General features: G+C 25.1%; 2 protein-coding genes across 3 annotated transcripts in view; both read left to right on the plus strand.

Moving 5' to 3' along the window:
• Nucleotides 1–3,853, plus strand: part of LOC112595620 (arrestin homolog) — a 37,423-nt gene extending 33,570 nt beyond the window's left edge. The window contains exons 8-9 of one of the 2 annotated variants that reach the window (XR_003114730.1): nt 3,135–3,221; nt 3,675–3,853. Coding sequence is in view for 1 of the 2 variants with exons in the window: in XM_025340896.1 (XP_025196681.1) it covers nt 3,135–3,167 (33 nt within the window). In the remaining variant the exon portion in view is untranslated. Of the gene's footprint in view, nt 1–3,134; nt 3,474–3,674 lie in introns of those variants that run through there. The other variant, XM_025340896.1, reaches the window with a different exon arrangement.
• Nucleotides 3,854–8,424: 4,571 nt separating this feature from the next.
• Nucleotides 8,425–9,079, plus strand: LOC112595669. The gene is made up of 2 exons (XM_025340952.1): nt 8,425–8,992; nt 9,057–9,079. Exons 1-2 carry the CDS (start codon nt 8,425–8,427, stop codon nt 9,077–9,079), a joined length of 591 nt encoding a protein of 196 aa, XP_025196737.1.
• The last annotated feature ends 3,370 nt before the right edge of the window (nt 9,080–12,449 follow it).

Here is a 12,449-nt window from a genome sequence, read left to right on the forward strand (position 1 = left end):
AGTTACATGAAATTGGCTTGTTTTTATATTACAATTAAAATTATGATGTTCTCTAGTTGTTAAGTAATATTATAATGTAATATTTAAGAAGTGCAACACATAATTTTATGCTGGTAACTCTTTTTATATCTATGTGTATAGTTAATTGTTTACCTCATTAATTTTATCACAAAATATTTTATGACTGTATGATGTTTTCTCCCGGCTCTTCATATATTGGCGAAAATCATTAAATACTTATTCTTACCATAATACGTTTAATTCATGATACGAGTACTTAATCAGTAAGATTTTAGATCCAAACTATGTAAAACAGTAGTGTCTAGTATGGTATTTTTCAATGCCAAAATTATTACTTTTTGAAAACAGACTTTTTAATTTTAATTTAGAACGTTAAATAAAATAAAAATTACAACAGACTTATTTTAAAGAAATATTTTGTTTTCATTATTTTATTATCCTTACTAAGATTTTAAATCGTGAAAAAATATTTAAGATTTTGAAATATTTAAAGTTATTCAAAACATACAATTAAATATTGATTGGAGTTACTTCATTGTTTCAAACACATTTCTCGGGCGTGGTTTTTTACCGATACTATATCGTTTTAACAAAATAATAGTTAAAGTGCTAATTTTCAGGCAGAGTTCCAGCACTTAAAAACACTACATTGTTACTCGACTGTATCATTACGAAACAACATTTGATAGAAAGTATGCGTGGGTATATTAAATATTGTACATTATTATGATGTGCTATATTCATTGGTAGACAATAATTGTAACATATTAGACTTTGATTAATAAAAAATAGACTAATTAATATCCTTTTATACGCTAATTATATACTTTGGTACTCAAAATACGACACTGCATACCAACGCATAATTTAGAAGCAACACAATTCAACATTTTTATTGAGAAGGGGTGATATACTGCTAAATAAATTTCTTATTGAACATTTGATGAAATTTACTTAAAGTAATATTTATTTATAGATCTTTAATAATAATATTGTTGTATAATATATGACTATAACAATAGACATGATACAATTTTACTTTTAATAATAATTGATTATGTTATTATTAGTTAATTTATAATAGATAAATTTATTTTTTAGTTATTAAAAAAACATGTATGAAACTAATCATACTAAAAATAGGGATATTTAATTAAATTCGATAAGACTGTAAATACGATATAAGTGATATAACCTAATATTATACAGATATACCAGTATACCAAACGTGTATTTTAAGTACTTACATATTTATTTAATATAACACAAAATTATTTACCGATACGAGAATATTATCATTATTCATTACAAAATATATCCATGATATTTATATCATAAAATCTTAGGAAAGTTTATTAATATATTATGTAAACATACTAAATTAGGAAGAAAATACTAATTTAAAACTGAGGGGCCTTAATCATCTATCTTTTTGCGGCTAGTACCAAAATTTTATAACGCACATTTTTAACCTCACCTATTTTAAAGTTAATAGTCCTAATCCTGTAAAATTGGAAAAGAAAATGTGTGTAATTAAAAAGTGAGAAACAACTTGACTAGCAATCAGATTATCATAAATTTAAATGGCAATCAATCCGGCTACTCTCTTTTTTGTCATAAAGTGTCATTTATCCGCTACCGATTCGGTCAGTCAGGCATGATTCCTTTATAAAAACACAATTTACTTTGTGTCAACAGTGTTAATTTTACATTTAACGATCGACTTGTTTGTGCGTACGTGACATTATAAGGTATAATACATTATACCCATATGACTTTTCCTGACGACCCTAAAGTTTCTCCGGATAATGGCGCCCATCATCATCAACATAAGTACATAATAATAATAATAATAATAATAATAATATATAATGTATTGTTTACAGTATGTACAAAAAGATTGAAAATGTTAGTTTTTTTTTATTCAAACGAATACATTAGTAAACTCTGATTTTTGCTATACATATGAAAATATTTTTTATTTAAATTAATCAAAATTCTCTAAAATTTTTATTATTTAAATTTTAAATCTTTAAATACTTGAGACTTATCAAATTCCTGAACGGTGAATTTTTTAGAGAGAGGGTGAGTGGTTTTTGTTTAGTAATTTAGTTTGTCTTAGGACAGAAAAAATGTTGAAATGTCCAACATTGAGAGATAGTTTCTGGTAATAAATTGTATCTAGGTGATACTATGTAAAAAGTAAAAAAATCTCCACTCTCCAGTTCATACATTTTTTAAATTATTACTGGAATTTATATATATAATATAAATTAATTTATCAATTGTAAAATAATATAATGTTTTATAAATCGCAGAATAATACATTATTATTAATATGCACGTGTATTTTATATTATTGTATCTCTACTATACATTTATAAATTATAATGTTGTATTGTTGTGATATGAACTTATTGTAGTGAACACCTTGACGCAGTTGTATAATATTATGACGTGTACACAATTTGTCTTACTTGCGTTCGACGTGTCATTACTTAACTCGTTACCGGGATATCTGCCAATAATATTATATAGACCTACAGGCTTAGTTCATCGGCCATACTGGCTATTTAACATCCCTTTCTGCTTGGTTTGTTCAGTCATTTTTTACTTTCTCCCCTCTAAATACGTTTTATTCTCGGGCGAGTTCCCGAAAAGTGTCATTGTAAAATAAAAAAATGTTACGCAACTATTGATAGATTTTGTAATCGCGATTGCCATCAAAGTTTTCCTTGTGCCCTTATAAAAATATTATTACTATAATACTACGTAATATTAAACAAAATTGTATACTGAGCACATTACTGTTGGCTAAAAGCGTTAATCGATAATAATGTCAGACCAATCTTAATAATTTTTAAAAATTAGATATACACTCTGCTTAATTAATTGATAATGACTAGTCAAATGGGTACCTAATTGTGTCTAGCCAAAAAAACACATTATTGCATATTGATATTACATTACTTATATGCTGCTATTTGTTAATAAGTGACCAATATCAGATTTTCACAATGACCGTCTTACTTTTAAATTATACCAATCATGATAAATAAATAATTACTAATGTTTTTCATTCGGTTTTAATTATGTTTATTGTTTATTTTTAGCCGGACAAGAAAACATCAAATACGCCGTCATGATCTAATTACCATTATATCTACGCATGATGATAATGATGCATAGCTGACTTATAGGTATTCTTGTAGTTGTTAGCATTTTAGGGGCGTCATTCACAGGGTGAATCGGAGGCGTCACACATTTGCAAAAGTTCCTCAACTGATCTACCAACCCGTATACACAATGCGCTAACATATTAAAACGTATATTGTATACAATGTTCATTAAAAAAATATGAAATTACTAAACACCATCTATTATCATATCTATCGTATTATTATATTGAACATAAAATATATTAAAAAATACATTTTTTTATTTTATCAACATACTGGAAAGTAGAAAAAAATGTTTATATTGTTTACGAGGAAAAATAATAATATAATGGGGTTTTTTCTTTTTTTTTTGTAACTATCACTCATACTTTAATTAAATTGAAGACCGATTAGTAATTAATAAACACAGCTAATGATTATCTTGTTATAAAAAAAAAAAAAAGGAAAATAATTTATATTTTTAAAAATTTCCAGATCAAATATGAAAATCAGTCTACTTAAATCTTGGACCCCTGGACCCCGACTGAAATGACGCCTTTTTTATATATTACTATTTATATAGATGATTATTCCTACTTACGTGTTTTGTTATTTGTTTGTATTATCACATATTTTATTCTCATATACCTACACTTCAAATACTTAATTTATAATAGCATATTATCTTTATTGACTTAATGATAATGTTATAATCTATAACTTTATACATTAAACATAGGTAATATTTAATAAATACTTAGTATATTTATACGTTTTTAATACCTTATTAACATTGTCCTAATCTAATATACATACGTACTATATCCACATAAACATTTGATTATAAATCACGTATATGAATGGAAATTTTTTAACATAATGTAAAATGTAAGGTATTGAAGTGTAGAAAACTCTTTTCTTTAATAACAAATTAGCCAGGACTTGAATCTTGATAGCCGTGTAATATTAGTAATATTGTGTTTTATTTTTCGTACACAACAAAATTAAAATTCTTACATATTTTTACAAAGTAATTAATTCTAATATTTAAAATAGCAGAATTGAAAAAAAAAATAAAGCATTAGGTTAATTCAAACCTAACATAACTATAATTCAGGCTGTCAATTTAAAATCGAAAGTCGATTCAGTTTTAACAAATTATATGGACTATTTTAATATAATCATTTTATTTATGTATTTTTTTTTTATATATATATATTTATTTAATCTTTAAAAAGATAATTAAATATTAATATGTGTAATGTGTATTACCATATTCTTCATAAATAAATATTATTAATAACGTTGTAAACAAATTTATTCGTGTTTTTTTTTTAAATTTAATAAAAATATTAATAAATCATTATGAATTATTCTTGACAGGATATTTTCTGTTATAGTGTCATCAGCTTGTTATTCAAATATTCTACCTATTATAATTTTACAAACCGACTGAGGTTAAAATGCTGAAAACAATACTTAGATATTTAGTTAAAAATAAAAATGCTTTAAGATGGAATATTAAAGAATTATATTGTGAAATTATATGACGATTATGACGTAATTCTATTTAAAATGAAAATGATCAATTTTCTTCAAGAAATGTCCAGTGATAAGCACATAATAAAATAATGAAATATTACTTTGTACTTACATGTGAGTATGTGACATGAAATTTTGTTGGTGATAATAGTCTGATAATTATGTTTTACTATATTCCAAAAAAACACCATTTTCAATGTTTGTTACTTTGTTTCAATGTGTTAAGTGAATATTAATATGATGAGTATCAAGTATCAACCATATTATCAACAACTAATTAACTATTATTACTTAGCTATTATTTGATGCTTAATAAAATTACCTGCTTAGTATAGGTATAAGTAATTAATATTAAATAGGAAATAATAGGTAATTATTAGTTATAATCAACATAAATATATTTATCCTACTAAAAGTCATCTATTTTTTGTTAAAACCTATTATACTGCACTAGTTAAATATTGTTATTTAGTTTTATATGTATAAAATTAACATTACTTATGAATACATAAATAAAACCGTTTAAAGATATAGTTTATAATTATGGCTTTTATGTTTTATATAGTATTTTGTTCATAGCTACATATGATATGATTGATTTATTTTTAAAGCTTTAATTTGCATAATATGTATACGTTTTATTAAATACCTATCAGTTCAATATCGAATCTTAGAAATATAAAATTTTATTAAAATGTCAGTTCATAATTTACTATGCATTTATTTGACATATTCAATAATAAATATATAAAAATATGAAATTATTATTAATTTATGCGTCTATAAGAGTTTAGATAATTATTATCTATTTCCTTATTTCTATACTTATGAATGAAAATTGATTTATTACATAAATATCTATTTATTAATCTATAATAGGTAATAATTTTTATTAACATTTTGTTTTTTCAATCTCCCATTGCTATATAATGTGTAGAATGTTTTATATTATATTAATAAATACGATTTAATTTCTTAAAATAAAACATTATTCGTAGTTTTATCATTTAGTTCAAATTACTCCGTGTTAAATAACATTCCGTGTATTAAGATACATAATACATCTGTATATTAAAATATATAGGTACATATATATACTAAAAAATTTTACAGCATTACAGCACAGATACAAGTTGAGTAGATTACTTTTGTGTCTTAAGTTAGTAAGAACGGTGATATTACATTTCATCGAATCGGGATCAGTTGGAACTTGGAGTTGTTTACTGTTACATTTTAAAAAATATATATATAATGGATATTCTCCAAGGTATAATCTGTAGGTAGGTTTAATCAAAAAAAAAAAATAAATAAATAAATAATAACTTGATTTAATTTTAAATTTGTGTATAGTTAAATTTCATTTTACAAAATGATTTTATTTGAAATTATAATATTTCACTAAATTAGATGAACAACAACAATTGACGTTAATATATAACTACCTAATCATTCTTCATCTATATAATAAACTATTTTTACGAAATGTAATAACTGTTATAAACTATAATAATAATAATAATTTACTGTTATAAATTCTTAAAACCTTTTTAGTTTCAAAAACAAAAAAATAAATGCCCTTAGCAGTTGTTTGTGTAATTCGCAAAATACACAAAGATATAATATTATAATAAATACATATGAAAAAGAAAAAAGAAAATTTTTGATTACATTTTAACAAATGAAATAGGTATTTATAAAATTTCAAACCTTTATTTAAAGTATAATTTTAGAATTACATAGTGAAGACTGAATTAGTAATACATTTTTTGTAATTTAGTGTAAAAACGTAATTTATTATGTAAAATTGATAAAATCATTATACAGTGAGTATAATTTATTTATTTATATATATTCTTCATCAATGAATTTATTTTCATATTTTGTGATTAGATGGACTAAGTTGAGTATTTCATAAAACATAAGTGCTTAAATGTGTATATACGTTAATTGACATTAAACATAAATAAGTAAGTATATTGTAAATTGTACTATTATAGATATGATTAATTAAATCTATAGCATTTAATTTAAAAAAAATTCTAAATATATAAGAGAAAAACTCATTACTAATATATGGAATAATGGTGCATCTAATATTTAAAATATAAAACACTAAAAACTATCACTGTTTAACTGTGATACTATTACTTGAGTATTCTTAAGATTCTGTGGTTATCTTCAATTACCTAGGTACTAATTAATAAGCGCTAATATACATTTATTTAAAAATATTATTTTTTATATTTTGTAATAATTCAAATATTCTTAAATTTAAAAAAAAAAATGTATGTACATTTTAAGCAAATAAATACATATTACATAATTAAATATCCAAAACCCTAATGGGATCTACTACCTACTATTTACACTAATAAACAGTATTATATAATATTTCTACTAATTTTATTTAGCCGTTTTTTTTCCTAATCAAGCCCGATATAAGGATCGTAAAATAATTTAATCGCAGAAGTAGGTTGTTGGTTAAAAAAATATTGAAAACCTTTTGAAGTCTCTTCTTGATATTAAATCGCAGCTTGTGGGTTGTTGATTTGATTATAAAACTATGCTTTGACTATTGTATTTTGTATGTATATTATTATAGGTAAATTGTAATGTGAATTATTACTTATGAGTTTAATCTACAAATGATTTCCGCAATTATAATGTAAATACTAAGTATACAATGCGGTGATACTCGTTTGCGCACAGTACACAATTTTTTACCTGTAAACTGACAACTCGTTTGCGTACATCGAAAAACATGAAAACCCGGTTAATACTAATTTTGACCTGAAAAATGACGACTCGTTTGCGTACAACTATTAAATTAGACAAGATAAGATGCACGTAATTGATTAACTATCATAGTTGGTTCTAAACGATAATGTGATTTTAGATAAATGGGTGCGTTATTGCGATGACCGCTGTATGTTACTATAGGTTTATTGTTTAGTCGAACGTGTGATGCTATCGAGATATCAGTTATTTTATTTCGTGTATTACCATGGACATTCAAATATTAAATGTTTTTGAAACGCGCAGAGGAAAACGTTGTTTTAACATTGAAAACTATAAGTATAGTGAATTTCGTATTTTAAAATCGGGTGATCTGTTGTTTAGATGTACCAATAAAAAATGTACATCAAGAGTTACAGTGAATGAATCGATTACCAGGGTAATTAATACTTCAAACGAACACAATCACGAAGCACACACTGACCAGGTAATTTCTAGAGAAATTATTAGAAGCTCTTTAAAACGTAAAGCAAATGATGACTTACATATACTTCCAAGTAAATTGATACGTCGTGATTTACAAAATATAGAGGATATTTCGTTAAATTTAACTCATACGGATATGAAGTTGTTTAGGCGTTCTATATATGACATAAGAAGAAAGCATTTTCCTAATTTACCGACATCGACTGAAATTGCTATAGAACAGTTAAATGAAATGCAAAATAAAATTCAATACAAGGGTGAACAATTTTGTTTTATTAGTGATGACAAAAATATAATTATATTTACGTGCAAAATTAATTTAGAGGCAATTTCAAACGCGGAACATGTTTTTGGAGATGGAACGTTTACTTATGCTCCAAAATTTTTTATGCAACTGTATACATTACATATTTACAAAAATAACTATTATATTCCTCTTGTTTATTGTTTTTTACGCAACAAACAGACTTCGACTTATTTGATGTTATGGGAAATGTTAGGAAAATTATGTGTGCAACTGACTAACAAGCAACTTCAAATAAATATTTTTCATGCTGATTTTGAAAAAGCCGCTCATAATGCTGTATTACAAAAGTTTCCAAATTGTAAATTAGTTTGTTGTAATTTCCATCTCGGGCAAAGTTGGTATCGACATATCCAACAAAATAAACCACTATTAAATGAATATTTAAACAATTCATCAGAAATCGGTGCATGGCTTAAGTGTTTTTTCGGTTTAAGTTATTTACCACCAGATGAAATCTCGGACGGCTTTACGGACTTGCTATCAATTGCACCTACGACTATGTTTACGCAATTCACAGATTATATTCTAGAAAATTATATTTTGATTGACTCAGATTTCCCTCCAGTTATGTGGGCAAGTGCACCAAGTAATAATAATCCAAGGACAACAAATGGCGTAGAAAGTTTTCATCGTCATTACAATAGTCAATTTTACTCGCCACATCCAAATATTTACCTAGTTATAGACACAATATTACAAATTCAATCAGAATCAGATTTAAAATTAAACTCAATAAAGAAAAGTATTAATAATGTTCAACGAAAAGACACCATAAATAAATTAAATTTTTTAGAAATATGTTTCAGACAATTATGTAACAAATCTATAAATCGATTGGAATATTTAAAACAAATCGGAACAAAATATTATAGCGACAAATTAGTTTAATTAACGACAAAGAAGCATTAAACATACATTAAATTACATTAAATTACATTAAATTACATTAAATTACATTAAATTACATTACAAAAACAAAAATACTAAATACATTGCACTAAAATTAATAAAATAGTAAAAAGACATTTTTAATCACGCCTGTTGTAAACAGACAGTCCTAACTCCTAAGCCTGTAAAAGTGAGAAGGAAAATTTTTGAAAACAATCTTAAACATTATTTTTGTTTAGACGTTTTAGTAGACTTGCTATACCTAGTTTATGTACGCAAACGAGTCCTACGTTTTGGGTCATTTATCACAGGTATTAAAAATTCGTGTGCGCAATCGAGTTGTACATTTGTACGCAAACGAGTCGCAAAAAAGGTTAAATGTACGCAAACGGGTATCGCCCATACAATGTAGTTACAAGTTTTACTTTTTTTAGTATTATGTATAACTCGTATATTTGTGTTGTATTAAGTATGTAATTATACCAAGTGTATGCACGTATCTCTAACTGATCAATTTGTAATATTAAGTCAAAAATTGTAACTTATTTATGTCATTATAATATTCGTTAAACACATGCATTCAATATAAAATGCATACCTATATCACCACAAATACATTTTTTTTTAATGATTAAATTAAATTGTACGTAGGAGCCCCTGGTTTAACTTAATTATATGCATACTAACTTATACATTATTATTTTTATTTATCTAGATACAGTCACAAATAAATAAAGATAACTTTTGCTCGTGAGCTGAAAGGTATAAATCATTAAAAATTATAATCGTATTTTGTACAAATTTAATTTAATGCAATTACATTTATTAAATTAACGTTTATACTACTTTAGGTTATTTATAACGTTATAATTAATTCATCATATCGAGGCGCATATTATTACAAAATAGTTTAATACTCTATATTATATTGACGATTTCGAGTACACTACGTCGTATAACACTTATTTAAAATGTACCGAATTTTATTACTGAAATGACAAATTGTATTATTTTCATAATATGTTTAGTATATATATATATGCGTACGATGTACATGAAGCCTTACTCGTAGCATCAAAAACGTATCGTTCACAACACTTCAGCAGCTGTCAAATATACATACACACACACACATGCACTTATCGTGACCCGGCAGAAGACCTATCAAGTAGACTGACTCATCGGTGAACAATGATAAGGCCCAACAAGAATTAAAAATATATATATATATTATCTATAAAAAAATACCTATACTATTCCATATAACATTTGCATTCAGTATTAATAAAAATTGACAGTTTTTGGCGACTATCACTAACTATTAAACGGATTTAAATGTATCACTTAGATTTACATCTAAATTGATAAAAAAATCTAAAAACTTGAAATCGACTTTCAAATAATATAATTTTTTAAGTTTTGTAAATTCTTTAGTTCAATATTGAAAGCATTAAACCTTTTTTTTAACAATTAATTATCTTTTAATTTAAAAGAATAAAATCAAAAATCTGAGAAAATCGATCATAGGTAGAAATAAAGACATTTTTAGAATTATTTTTGCTTTTCTGTAACAAAATATTGTATCATTTGAAATGAGTTTAATGAGATTTCATGTCTAAAACGCATTTTTAGTAAATACTAATTATTACACATATTATATCGATTATATATTTGTCATTCATTAGGTACATTAACACACTGTATATTACTATTATTAGTCGTAATGCGTATAAATTATCAAAATGCTTATATACAACGAATAACAAACTTCTGCATTCCGTATTTACGTGTTAACAACGTGGCTAACTTACCCGCATGTTTCTTAAAATAATAATTTAAATGAAATATTAAATTATCCTATAATTTCAAATCTTAGTACTTACTCCACTACTTAGTACAAAATTTGTGATTAGAAAACCCTAGTGAACGATTTTGTGTATAAGTTTTAAATATAACTAATTATAAGATTATTTCGAGTTTCGACCAATTTTAATGAAATTAGAAATAAGTTCTAAGTTTTTGTTAGTAATATTTACAAATTTTGTGGGGAAATTATTAATTATATAAGTTATCCGTCACGGCGCTATATCTGGGACAAACTACAGCTAGTATAAATATTTCAATACGTAATATCAAAAAATATTACAATTTTTAAAGCCAAGCTCTAAAGAATTTAAATTATTCAAGAGCCTTATTTTAGTAAATGCGAAAACATCAAAAGATTATACATAGAATATATGCATTTAATTTTTATGTATACTTCGAACGTTTTGATAGTAGGTACATTTTTATTAATGATAGAGTATATAATTATGTATTATAATTGAGTATATATATATATATAATATATATACTCAATGGTATTATTAATACGTTTTTTGAATTTTTAATAATTACAAATTATTGGGTTATCTTTAAAAAATTTAATTATGATATTATTTTCACAATTATTTTTACGATTTTCTATTTATTATTGTGATACTAATAAACGTTCTTGTTGTTTCATAGTACGATCTGGAGAGAACTGTAGCCAACTATTTTAATTCATCTGGCAAACAAATTATAGATTGCATAAAATCTGGAATACATGTTTTGTTTAAGCACAAGTGATTTAAAATGGACAAGTTCGAAAAAAAGAAGAGTTAACTAAACAAAAAAATCTGATTGGTGCAACATTTAATTCCATCTCATTAAAAATTTAATTTAATTTTTCGCTATCAGGATTAATTTTGGAAGGGTCGATTGAACAAAATAATAATACACCGATTCCAGACTGTCTTTCAGCAATTTCATAAATTGGATCAAAATATTGTATTGTTTTAGAGATGGACTATTATAAATCGAGACTGTGCATAAAATGTATAATATTGCCAAGTTTAGACATATTAACCGCCCGAATAAAATCAGGCAGCAAAACCACGATGAGCCTAACGACTCGGAAATTGACGATAAAGACGTACATGATTTAATAATATATTACATACATACATCAGTGCGGTGCGTCCGTCACCGAATTAAAGAGGTTGGTCGGCGCAAGTGAAATCCTATATCGATTCAATTCCGGTCAGGGCATACAATAATGTTTTTAAGCCATTATTTTTCCGGAGAAGTTAGCAATTTAACTATAATATATAATATACATATGTATACAATATATATGAAGTCTCGCACGAACATGTTCAGTGGGTCCCATTATCTTTTTTAAGAATAAACTTATGAAATAAACATACGTGCAAACTCGTTTATGCATAATATGTTCATTTGCGCTCGCTATAGGTACCTACTGAAAAACGAGAGCGTCTTTATAAATA

This window comes from Melanaphis sacchari, unplaced genomic scaffold (assembly GCF_002803265.2).
Source record: "Melanaphis sacchari strain LSU unplaced genomic scaffold, SCAv2.0 Contig28_pilon_pilon, whole genome shotgun sequence".
Classification (NCBI taxonomy): domain Eukaryota; kingdom Metazoa; phylum Arthropoda; class Insecta; order Hemiptera; family Aphididae; genus Melanaphis; species Melanaphis sacchari.